Source organism: Piliocolobus tephrosceles, chromosome X, assembly GCF_002776525.5.
Source record: "Piliocolobus tephrosceles isolate RC106 chromosome X, ASM277652v3, whole genome shotgun sequence".
Classification (NCBI taxonomy): Eukaryota; Metazoa; Chordata; class Mammalia; order Primates; family Cercopithecidae; genus Piliocolobus; species Piliocolobus tephrosceles.
The window spans coordinates 64508175-64521420 of record NC_045455.1 but is presented as its reverse complement, the minus strand read 5'-3'; the positions used below and the strand labels follow the sequence as shown (position 1 = coordinate 64521420).

At 37.5% G+C, this 13246-nt stretch overlaps 1 protein-coding gene across 1 annotated transcript in view; it reads left to right on the top strand.

Moving 5' to 3' along the window:
- The window catches only part of SUGT1 (SGT1 homolog, MIS12 kinetochore complex assembly cochaperone), a 50189-nt gene extending 38223 nt beyond the window's left edge, over positions 1 to 11966 (top strand). The window contains exons 13-15 of the mRNA XM_026454249.1: positions 143 to 233; positions 4230 to 4411; positions 11616 to 11966. Coding sequence (XP_026310034.1) covers positions 143 to 233; positions 4230 to 4411; positions 11616 to 11717 — 375 coding nt within the window. The 3' untranslated portion in view covers positions 11718 to 11966. The remainder of the gene's footprint in view (positions 1 to 142; positions 234 to 4229; positions 4412 to 11615) is intronic.
- The last annotated feature ends 1280 nt before the right edge of the window (positions 11967 to 13246 follow it).

The window sequence follows — 13246 nt, the reverse complement described above, 5'->3', positions numbered from 1 at the left end:
AAACAAAATTGTTTCATAGTTCTTCAAATTTAACCTTGTGTAATTTAAGGAAACTGTCAAAGATACTATTAAGAAAACTGCATTTTTTACTGTTTTGTGTATTTTACATCGAGTAATGGATTTTATTTGGTGTCTCCTCCAGATTGAAATTAAACTGAAAAAGCCAGAGGCTGTGAGATGGGAAAAGCTAGAGGGGCAAGGAGATGTGCCTACGCCAAAACAATTCGTAGCAGGTTTGTTTTCTGGCCTTGATAGCTTTATATTCGTATTGTGTAACTGAAATTAAATAGTAATGAACATTCTTTTTGCTTTCATTATTTATGTTCTGAAGATAAGATACATTGAGTATAATAAGGTTGCTCCATAATGAATATAAAGTAGCCTTTCTGTGAAAGTTCTAACTTCTCAAATTCTAAGAATAAAATGAATGGCAGCAAAATCCCAGAGGGAGTTGGGATTTATTGTTTACCATGTAAAGTTTATGGCATCAGTTGAAGGATGTTTATTTTTGTGTGTTGGCCCCTCCTGTTGTTTCTTTTTGGGTTGTAAGTTGGTTTACTCGGCTGATATATTTCCCACTCTTCCCTCTCCCTCTCTCACTTATTCCTTTCTATTCCTTCTACTGATATTGTCATCTGATTTCCTGGAATTTTCAGGGCTTTACAGGGTAAGGTGTCTACCCCATTTCTTATTGCTAATTTAGAGATGAACACAAATAGGTAATAAATGCCAAAGGAAAGTCTAGGAAAAGAGTAGAAAACCAGGCTTCATTGTATATATAGTCCTGTAAGAAACAGACAGAACTTTGTGTTGAGGTCAATTTTAAGTATATGCAATAACTAGCTAAGAATTTTTGTAATGGACTAATTCACAGCACACTCAGAACTACAACCTAAGATTATATTTTATAGCAATAGCCTCATTAATGAGTGGAGCGAAATTTCTTTTTATTAGAAGTAATGGTCTGATTTAATGACTGAAACAAGCTAACATGTGTCTCAGCTACTTCTTCTGATTTTGACTGCTTTCTTCTGTAACAGAAAACACATTTCCTTGTGGCACCTTTTAGAAAACACCAAGTTATTCAACAGATCATTCGTGTGTGTGTGTGTGTGTATAGTTATTTCTTTAGAAATAATTTTGGATGTTTAGAAGTTTCAAAAATAAGAGATTCTCATGTAGCTTTCACCCAGTTTTCCCCGGTGATAGTGTCTTAACTAGTCCAATGATTACCTCTTAAGTAGTCTATAGTATAATTTTCAAAATCAGGGTATTAACACCAACAGATACTTTCTAAGGACTGAAGTATATCTAGTTGGTATTTAAGGTATTTAGTTAAACATCTGCTTCCCACTCTACTGGAAAGATGTATGTGCTTCTTTTAGGACTGACTCCAAGAGATTTTGAGGCTGAGGTTTATATGTAGCTGAAAGGTTTAAAAAAATATAATCACTTTTACGGCCGGGCGCGGTGGCTCAAGCCTGTAATCCCAGCACTTTGGGTGGCCGAGACGGGCGGATCACGAGGTCAGGAGCTCGAGACCATCCTGGCTAATACGGTGAAACCCCGTCTCTACTAAAAAATACAAAAAACTAGCCGGGCGAGGTGGCAGCACCTGTAGTCCCAGCTACTCGGGAGGCTGAGGCAGGAGAATGGCGGGAACCCGGGAGGCGGAGCTTGCAGTGAGCTGAGATCTGGCCACTGCACTCTAGCCCGGGGGACCGAGCGAGACTCCGTCTCAAAAAAATATATATATATATAATCACTTTAAATGTAGCATCTTACTTGGTTCTAACAGCCCTACATAACAGGCAGCCCCTTATTACTCCTCCCATTTTGCAGGCTCAGAAAAGTTAAGCTCAAGATTATCCAGCAGTTCTCATTGTCTAGGACTAAAATCTAGGTCTTCTCAGTTGGTTCCAGTTACTCTCTTAACCCTTTGTCTACTCGTTGCATACTGCTTGTTGTTGCATTTTCTAACAATGGAAACAGTTTTTGCCGACATGAGTATCTATGTAGTTATTTGATATTATAGTGAATGAACGGGGAGGTTACTCATCTCTCGAAGTAGTTCTTCTACCATCTCCAGGTGTTAAAAGTTTTTCTGAGATTAAAGATCAAGGTTTTTTAGTGTTACAGTTACCATGTTTTTTCTAAACTCAACACCTTAGGTATTCAAGATGATACTCTTCCTGTCCTGTTTTTATAAGAAATTAATATGCTTGTCAGATTCCTGTGTATTGCAAGCTGGAGACTGTAGATAAGGGCAAGTCACTTAACCTATCTGAGAGCCAGCTTGCTTATCTGTAAAATGGAGATGAAAACCTCTTCTCATGCTTCCTGGGAGTCAGCATTAGGATTAATTAAATCCATGTTTCCCAGGCTCTTAACTTACCATGGCATGCATTTTTTTGGTTTTATCTGGCTTCTAGTGAAAATGTACAAAGATAGAAGGATGTCTAGTAGAAGGAAGGTGGATAGGATCAAAACAATATATTTGGCCCTGAAAAAAGCTGTGTGTTGGTGGTGTGTGTGTGGTTTTGTCTTGTTTTGAGGAGGAATGGGCAGGGAGAAAGTCGGTTTACAAGTGAAGAGAAAGCGTAGAAAAACAGTGGATGTTAAATAGTTTCTCAGCTATTTTGACAAAAGGGATGTAGAGAGCAGTATTGGGAGGAACATTTAGATTAGTATTAATATGTCCTAATACATGCTGATGGGGAAATTTTGAATCGGGGTTTTTGAAGACTACAGCTGTTTTGTCCAATGCAGTAGCTGCTAGCCACACGTTACCTGTTCAGCACTTGAAATATGACTAGTCTGCATTGAGATCTGCTATGTGAAATATATGCCACAGTTTGAAGACTTAGTATGAAAAAAAGAGAAGAATGTAAAATATATTCTTTTTGTTGTTGTTGGTTTCTTTCTTTTTTTTTTTTTTAAAAGGGAGTCTTGCTCTGTCACCCAGGCTGGAATGCAATGGCACTGTCATGGCTCAGTGTAGCCTCGACTTCTTGGACTCAAGCAGTCCTCCCACCCCAGCCTTCCAAGAAGCTGGTACTGCAGGCATGTGCCACCATGCTCAGCTAATTTTTTTTTTTTTCCATAGAGATGGGTTCTCGCTATGTTGCCCAGGCTGGTCTCACATTTCTGGCCTCAAGCAATCGTCCTACCTTGGCCTCCCAAAGTGCTGGGATTATAGGCGTGAGCCCCCATGCCCAGCCTCTGTTGGTTTCATGTCAAAATGATACTATATATGATATATATCAGGTTAAATAAAATATATTATTAAACTGCATTTCACCTGATTCTTTGTAGTAATGTAGTTACTAGAAATTTTAAAATTATATATGTGACTCACATTTGAGGCTGTCATATTTTTATTGGACAGTGAACAGAGCTGCTCCTATAGCTACTAGGTTGGCTAGTTATTTTCTAATTATTTGTGTGCCAAGATCTTGATGCCTTTGGTCTTTGGAGCAATCTTGGCAGTACCCCGAGCCCCTGGGCCAGTAGCCTTTCTGGCTGCAATGCAAGCAGCCTCTGTTTACAAACCCCAGTGTGCCCTACAAACACTGTTATTTGCTAGGTGTATGGCATGTGGACATTGAACTTCAGATCATCAAGTGTAGTACTTTAAACATTTAGGCATTACTTATTGTTATTGCCTATTGAAATAATCTTATATTTTTGATGTGGGGAGAGTATGGAGTGGCATGGATGATTATATTTTCAGGCTATTTATACTCTGAAAGATACTAAATACTTTAGAAAAAGCCACATTTTTAACATTTATTAAAATCTTAGTTACGAAAGATTTCATAGGCATCCTTTAAAAAACTTTTATTTTTAAAATTGTTTGTACTGTCTTTGCAACTTTTCTGAAAACATAAAAGTTCTGTATACTTTTCATCTAGTTTCTCCTGTTATCAACATGAAGAATCTGCTTTTAATCTAATCTAATTTATATAAAGTATCAGAAGTTTACACTTTATTGAGTTATTGTACTCAAAAGAAATCCCCAGATTTTACATTATGGTAACTGACTCAGTTTTTAGAAATGTAAATTTTGTTGTTGATATATATACCAGAAAGACACTTACTGCATACATGAAATTCAGTAACCTGAACTGTTTGCTAAGATGTTCCATATACATGGTCACAAAGTTTACATATTCTTGACATAATTGAAACATGTTGATTAATTACTTCTGCCTTTTTTTACTTCACAGATGTAAAGAACCTATATCCATCATCATCTCCTTATACAAGAAATTGGGATAAATTGGTTGGTGAGATCAAAGAAGAAGAAAAGAATGAAAAGTTGGAGGGAGATGCAGCTTTAAACAGATTATTTCAGCAGATCTATTCAGATGGTTCTGATGAAGTGAAACGTGCCATGAACAAATCCTTTGTAAGAATATAAACTTTTAAGAAATATATATGGGAGGAAATTTTACATATTTTAAAAGAGAAAATTGGTAATATGAGACCAAATTGCATGTACTATAGCTGGGAGAACTTTTTGAATAAGGTCTGTCTGAACGTTTCTTTTTGCTCTAAGAGTAATTTTTGAAGAAGTTGAAAACTTACGGAAGAGATGAGAAACAAGTAGTTTATCCTAAGTAGGTATTTTTATTATCAGTGAATTAGATTGATATGGAGTCATCTTACTTGGATTTTCACAGTAGCTGAGTGAACTTTTGTTGTGTCCCTTCTAGATTCGTATGTAGTGTCAATGTTAGAGATGAAGAATATAGATGTGAAACTTTCCAGAATAGTGTTTGCAAGTAGAAGGTGTACATTATTCATTGGTTTAGGAACTCTCTTGATTAAGAGAATTCAGGCTTTTTGTCAGGGCAGCATAAATACCTAAATTAGACCTCAAGATTTTAGTAACAATTCGTCACTGTAGAACTTTATAGATTATTTAGCTTGCAGTTGTAATCATGTGACTTTTATTAATACCAGTAGCTCTGGAAATATGACTCTTTTAAGACATTCATATTTACAGTAGAAAGTTAAAATTAGTATTTAATAATAGTTAATGTGGTTGAGGCTCAGGTATTTCACACTTAAGAAATATGTGGTAATTGGTCATGATTGTGCTTTTCACAGTTTGTTTATTTAGAGACAAGGTCTTGCCCTGTTGCCCAGGCTTGAGTGCAGTGCGTGATCTTGGCTCACTGCAGCCTCTGTCTGCCAGGCTCAAGTGATTCTCCTACCTCAGCCTCTGCAGTAGCTGGGACTATAGACATACACCACCACACCTGGCTACTTTATTTCTTGTAGAGATGGGGTTGTACCATGTTGCCCAGGCTGGTCTCGAACTCCTGGCTTCAAGCAATCTAGCCACCTCAGCCTCTCAACCAGCCTCACTATTAATTAATAAATTTTTTTCCATCACTTTTGGGAGGGTGAGGTGGGAGGATCACTTGAGCTAAAGATCTTGAGACCAGCCTGGGCAACGTAGAGAGACTCTTATCTTTACAAAAAAAAAATTAGCTAGGCCTGGTGGCATGTGCCTGTGGTCCCAGCTACTTGGGAAGGTGAGGTGGGAGGATCTCTTGAGCCTGGGAAGTCAAGGTTGCAGTGGGTTATTTTTTTATGCCACTGAACTACAGCCTGGGCAACAGAGACCCTCTCTCAAAAAAAAAAAAAAAAGTTTTCATTAAACTTTTGGTTTTGAGATATTTGTAGATTCACATGCAATCCTAAGAAATGAAGTTCTTCTGCGTTTTACAAAGTTTCCACTGATGGAAACATTTTGCCAAAACTATGGTACAATGTCACAACCATGATATTGACAGTTAAGATAGGGAACGTGGCTGCATGCAGTGGCTGACACCTTTAATCCCAGTGCTTTGGGAGTCTGAGACCACAGGATCCCTTGAGGCTAGATCAGCCTGGGCAATGTAGTAAGATCTGGTCTCTACAAGAAATTTAAAAACTAGCTTGTCATGGTGTTGTGCCCCTGTCAGCTACTCAGGTGTCTGAGGCAGGAGTATTGTTTGAGCCCAGGAGTACAAGCTTGCAGTGAGCTATGTTCATGCCACTACACTCAGCCCGGGCAGCAAAGTGAGACCCTATCTCTTTAAAAAAAAAAAAAAGAGAGAGAGAGAGATATAGAACATTTTCATGGATTCCAAGGATCGCTTATGTTGCTATTTTATGGCCATACTCACCCCACCTCTACCCTTCCATGATCCCTGATGATCACACATCTGGCAATCTTTGTCAGATATGTAGTTTGCAAGTATTTTCTCCCAGTTTGTAGTTTTCATTTTCTTAGCAGGGTCTTTCATAGAGCCAAAATATTTCATTTTGATTAAGTCTAATTTACTACTTTTTGTGGATCATACATTTAGTTTCAAGTCTGTTAACTCTTTGCTTAGTCCTAGATCTCAAAGACTTTCTCCTATTTAAATAAAAGTAATATTGTTTTACATATTACATTTATTTTTTATTTAGAGATAGGGTCTCATTCTGTCACCCAGGCTGGAGTATAGTGGCACAGTCACAGTTCACTGTAACCTCAAAGTCCTGGGCTCAAGTGATCCTCATGCCTCAGCCTCCCAAGTAGATGGGACTACACATCCATGCTGCCATGCCTGGCTAATTTTTAAAATTTTTTGTAGAGATGGGGTGTCTCTGTGTTGCTTAGGGTAGTCTCGAACTTCTGGCCTCAAGCATTTCTTTGGCCTTGGTCTCCTGAAGTGCTAGGGTTACAGGTGTGAGCCACAGCACCTGGCCTGCGTATTACATTTAAGTCTGTGATGCATTTTGAATTTTTACGTCAAGTGTGAGATTTAACTTGAGATTCCTTTTTGTGGGGTGGATAGTATGTTCAAGTGTTCTGGCACCTATCTCTTCTCATTGAATCACTTTTGCACCTTTCTCAAAAATCAGTTGTGCATATTTGTGTGAGTCTGTTTCTTAGTTCCCCGTTCTGTTAGATTGAGTTGTATGTGATCTATATGTACGTTCCTCTGTCAGTCCCACCGTCTTGAACTGTAGCTGTGTAAGTCTGAAATTGGGCAGACTCATTCCTCCTACTTTATCCTTTATTTTCACAATTGTTTTTAGATACTCTAACTCATTTGTCTTTCCGTGTAAATTTTAAAGTAAAGTGATGTATATATAATTTTGGTGTTTATTACTAGAATCTAGACATACAGTTAGTTTTATGTTTATCTTGTATTCTGTGACGTTGCTGGACTCAGTTCTAGGAATATTTTTGGAGATTGTTACTTTTTTAATGTGTACAATCATCTTCAAATATGGAAGTTTTATTTATCTGCAAATAGAGTTTTATTTCTTCCTTTTCTATCTGTATGCCTTTTATCTCCTTTTCTTGCTGTATTTCACTGGCTGCAACTTCAGCACTGTGTTGAGTAAGAGTAGTGAGAGTAGACATCACCCTTGCTTTCCATTTTAAGGGAAAAGTATTTATTGTTTCATCATTAAGTAGCATGTTAACTGTAAGTTTTTGGTAGATGATCTTTGTCAAGTTATGAAAGTTCTGTTGTATTCCTATTTTTCTGAAATTTTTTTATCATTAACTTCTAACGTTGACTTTTTGTCAGATGTTTTCTCTGTGTTGATAGGATTATATGATTTTTCTTCCTTAGCCTGTTAATATGATTTTATATGATTAATATGATTGATTTTCAAGTATTGAGACAGACTTGCATGAGCCCTACTTTGTCATATAGTGTATCTCTCAATTCTGTCTTCTAATGTTTTGTTATGGGTTATTGTGTTTATATTCATGAGGAATATGAGTCTGTACTTTTTGTGCTATCTTTGGTTTGGCGTCAGCGTAATACTTCGTAAAATGAATTAGGAAGCATTTCATCCTCTTCTATTTTTTAGAAGATATTGTGTATAATTGGTGTTAACTTTTTTAAAGTATTTGGCAGAACTCATCAGTGAAACTGGAGATTTCTTTATTAGGAGATTTAAAGTTATGAATTTAGTTAACCTAAAAGTTTTTATAGGACTGTTCAAATTGTCTATTTCATATGGGTGACTTGTGGTTTGTGTTTCTGATAAACTGATCCATTGTGTCCAAGTTGTCGGTGTGTATTTAGTCCCTTATTCTTTTTGTTTGTTTTTTGTCTTTTTTGAGATGGTGTTTTTCTGTTGCCCAGGCTAGAGTGTAGTGGTGTGATCATAGCTCACTGCAGCCTCAGCTTCCCAGGCTCAAGTGATCCTCTCATCTCAGCCTCTCTAGTAGCTGGGACTACAGGCATGTGCCACCATGTCCAACTAATGTATTTTTATTTTATTTTATTTTGTAGATACGGGGTTTTGCCATGTTCCCCAGTCTGGTCTGTAACTCCTGAGCTCAAGCGATCCACCCACCTTGGCCTCCCAAAGTGCTGGGATTACAGTAGTGAGCCACCGGACCCGGCCTTGCTTACTCTTTTGATGTCTGCAGGGTTTATAGTGATACTTTTTTACCATTCTTGTAATGGTAATTTGTGTCTTTTCTCTTTTTTCTTTGTCAGTCTCCTAGAGGTTTAAAGGACACCTTATCTAGCATATGCTTACCCATTGGCTAGATTTGCTTATTTTATTGAATTTTTTCTCCCAAAGAATTGGTTCTTTGTTTCATTTTTTCCTCTATTTTTTGTTCTACATTTTATTCATTTCTATTATTATTATTCTGCTTGCTTTAGGTGCATTTTGTTCTTATTTTTTTAGGTTCTTAAGATGTACATTTATCTATTATCTATTTCTATGTATTCACTCATTTTTGAGACAGGGTCTCCCTCTGTCGCCAGGGTGGAGTGTAGTGGTGCGATCATGGCTCAGTGCAGCCTTGACCTACTGGGCTCGAGTAATCCTCCTGAGTAGCTGGGATCACAGGTGTGCGCCACCATGCCCAGTTAATTTATTTTTATTTTTTTAGAGACGAGGTCTCCCCATATTGCCCAGGCTGGTCTTGAACTCCTGAGCTCAAGCAGTCCCCTCCCATGTTGACCTCCTAAAGTGCTGAGATTACAGGCATGAGCCACCATGCCTGGCCTGTTGTCTGAAAGTTTTCTGTTTTCCTAGGCAGCATCCTTTCCTGATCTCTTGGCAAGAGAGAGCAGGGGTTTGTTGGGACTTTTTTTTTCTTGTTTGTGCTCCTTGGTGTTTCCAGCTTCTTCAGCTCCAAGTCTAGGATATATGAGGCAAAAGGAAAACCCAGAATTTGCCACCACGTCATTTCTTGAGTCCCAAGGTCCTTGGTAGGTCTGTCTTCACTTCACCTTTATTTTTTTTTTTTTCTAGACAGGATCTTGCTCTGTTGTTCCAGCTGGAATACAGAGGTGTGATCATGAATCACTGCAGCCTTGAACTCCTGAGCTCAAGTGATCCTCCCACCTGAGCCTCCTCAGTAGCTGGCACTGTAGGTGTGTGCCACCACACCTGGCTATTTTTCTTCTTTTTTTTTGTACAGAGATAAGGTCTCACTGCGTTGCCCAGGCTGTTCTTGAGCTCTTGGACTTAAGCAATTCTCCTGCCTTGCCCTCACAAAGTATTGGGATTATAGGTGTGAGCCACTGCACCTGGCCCCTTGTAGAGTCATTTTATCTTTGTTTCATATGTAGCGTCCAGGGTGTTTAGATTTACTACTTGGAAGAATAGGAAAAGTACATCTACTTGATCTTCCCAGGAGAAGTCATTCTCACTTTTGACTTTTGAAAGTATGGTAGACAAAATTAGCAGTATGTCAGATCAAAGATGTCAAGTCAAATCAAATCAAAGATCAAAGAATCTGCAATCATTTTCATATAGAAACTTTGACAATTATAACTAAATTATGTGTACCCATAAAATAAGCCATCTGTGTGGCAGCATTGATCTGGACTATACCAGAGGCTTCTGTCCTTGTGGAATACAAAAGAAACTAGAACTCTTTCTCTGTAATCTCCTTGTCTAGTTGGGACAAAAGACCAAGATATACAAAATAATCACAGGGAAATGCTAAATTGCCCTGCAGTCTATTAGAGATGCTGTGGCAGGGGGCGGGGCACGGTAAGTGTCATCAGCAAGTATGGTCAGATTGTAAACTAATCTACTTTTTTTTAGTTTTATAACTGAAGGTCCTCTTGGGGTAGTTTGTGTTTGTTTGTTTATTTGAGAGAGAGTTTCGCTCTGTCACTCAGGCTGGAGTGCAGTGACGCGATCTCAGCTCACTGCAACCTCCGCCTCCCAGATGCAGTTGATTCTCATGACTCAGCCTCTGGAGTAGCTGGGACTACAGGCGCATGCCACTACGCCCAGCTAATTTTTGTAGTTTTAGTGGAGACGGGGTTTCACCATGTTGGCCAGGCTGGTCTTGAACTCGTGACCTCAGGTGATCTGCCCGCCTCAGCCTCCCAAAGTGCTGGAATTACAGGTGTGAGCCACTATGCTCTACCTTGGGGTAGTTTATTATACAGATTTGTCAAATGTAATTCAGTCATTTTATTTAAAGCCCACTATGTGCTAGGCCACTGTGCTTCGAACTGGGATATGTATATTAGTAAAATGTACTCCTTGCCCTTAATGAGCTCTCAGCATTAGTTGAAGTCGAGGGTGGAAAGCAGATATAAGAAGACAGAACCTTAAATTGCAACAATGCAGTGTGACACATGTTATGTAAGTGATAATTAGGCTTACATAGACGAATTTACAGGAATAGAGAAATAAGAGGTCAGAGTAAAGCCACAGAGAGGTGATGACATTTCATGTTTGGAAGATGACTAAGGACACAAAAATCACTGCCGTGCAAAAAAGCCCATGTAAGGGAGCTCAGTAGAGCGTGTCGGACATGGGGTTACATTGAGGTTCCAGTGTGTAGGATATGTAACTGTATACATTGGCTGCTAACCCAATTGGTTATTTTTAAATGTTTATATTTTAATAATTTGCACTATTCTTTGCTGTGGTTCAAATCCATTGATTTTTATCGTTAAAATAAGAAATGTCCAGATGTTTTTTAAATATATTAATGAATATTCTTGGGTTATTAGTGGGTGGTATATTCAGTAGATGGTAAATAAATGACCAATTTTTCACTGAGACACTGACTTTCTATACCTGCATATGTGTACCTTGATTTTTAAAAAATTTTGGATAAACTTGCTTGTGTTTGGCACAAAGCACAAAGTAGAGGCCTTAAAGTTCTCTTCAGCTGGTATAGAAAGAGATTATTTTGATTGGTCTTTATGGTCTTCAGCAAAAGAAATTACAATAATCATTTTTTTGGGGGAGCTAATAATTGAAGGTAGTTTAATTTGAACCTTCATTTGAAGGTCGTTTTTCCCCATATATGTCTATGCTCATTAGCAAAGCATGTAGTGCACCTCCCTGACTAGTTTAGGATTTCCTTTTCAGATTTTATGGAACTTGTTAACTTCTGGAATGCCTAAAATTAAATAAAAATACTGTTTTGAGTTTATATTGAGCTATGTATTTTGTCTGTGTGTAATGTGTTTTATATATGTGTATTGTATAGAGTTTATATTGAGATGTATATAATAGCCAATATTTGGGGCTCTATGCTTGGAACATTTTTAGAAAAATATTCTATTTTGATTACATGGTCCAGGAATTAATCTTATTTTAATTTTTCATTGCAGATGGAGTCGGGTGGTACAGTTTTGAGTACCAACTGGTCTGATGTAGGTAAAAGGAAAGTTGAAATCAACCCTCCTGATGATATGGAATGGAAAAAGTACTAAATAAATTAATTTGCTCTCACTGTATTATGTATATTCACCTAATGCCCGTTGTGTATTGATATTGCATTCTTGAATTTTGAACACTGAATATCTTTTTGAAAGATTATACCTCTTTACCTCTTTGTGCTTTAGAAATTGTTTTCCTTCAAGTGTTCAAGTCTAATGAAGAATGAAGATAACATTTTATCACTTCTGTCCTTAAAGATTTCAGACATGGTGAAACTGAATAAAGCGTATCACTTACTCCTAGATAGATTCATTCTATCTAGTTGTGGGGATGGAGAAATCTTTAATGGTATATTTTGGGTTATTGCCTTATTTTTGATGCAGTATTCTGTCAGTAATTTATTAGATCTGGCAGCTTTGGGTGAGCATAGATTTTTCACCTTCAGTGTTAACGTTGTGTTTGCTTTTAAAAACTGCTTTTGAATGGAGTTGTAAATACAATTTTTCTATGAAGATGTTTGGTTTATTTACCTTTTTCTTAAGTTTTTAATGAGAACTTTGAGAAATTATCACAGGGAGTTCCCATTTAGTTGATTTAATGGGAAGAATTTGTAATTTTAATTGCACTGAGATATTTTGGTCTTTACCTTGCAAATTTCTGTATAAAACATAGATACCTGAGTTTTAACACACTACAAGTTTATACTAAGGATAATCTGTGATGGTGGGGCAAAGAAGGTTCTAGGAAAGCCCAACTCCGCTTGCTTCTTATCACAGCAGGATTCCTGAAATTACAGCATTGGTGGGTTTTTTTGGTATGTTTTTTTCTTCTTTATTAGAAAATCTCTGTCGTCACGTCCCCGTGTTTACTTTGGTTTCATTGGTTTATGGTAACTGCTGTGAGTAAATTAATGTGTATATGTTTATTATTTACTCTGTGCCTAGAATATATAGATATCATGAAACTACAAAAAGTAAAAGACATGATTATTAACTTCAAAGAGCTTATAAATGTAGCAGGGAAAAAATAACATTCATGAAGGAACTGTGTAAAGACTGAATGCTGAACTCAGCATAAATACACTTTAGGAACAGGAAAGTGTTCTGTGATTAAAATTGTTTACAGTCTAAGCTGTTATAAAGTATAGGCTATGGATGACCTGTAGATCTGACTTTGTTTTCTCACCATAATTTTCTCAACTGTAATACCCCAGAGGTTGGTCTCAGCTCTGTTAGGTGTCACTAACATTTTTATGGCAAAGCACTACCCTGTACCATCAGAGCAGGGTGAGTGGGAGGCAAACAGGTCATCATTTCAGCCTCCAAAACAGTAGGAATTCAGTTCCTTCCTTCTAGTCCTTTGTTGTGGGGTGTAGGGGAGTTACTAAGGAAAGTTTCAGTAGGATGATACCAGATAGTGCCCAAACTTGTTATAGCTTGGTTAAGCATTCTAGAGTTTTCATTTGTCCTTTTGTCCACTTAGAGCTACTAGATACATTTTTTGTTCTTGAACACTGAAGGAAAAGACAAAATTAAGTTTTTGGTTGGATGAATTTCTAAAGTTTTCTCCTTAGGGAAATAGG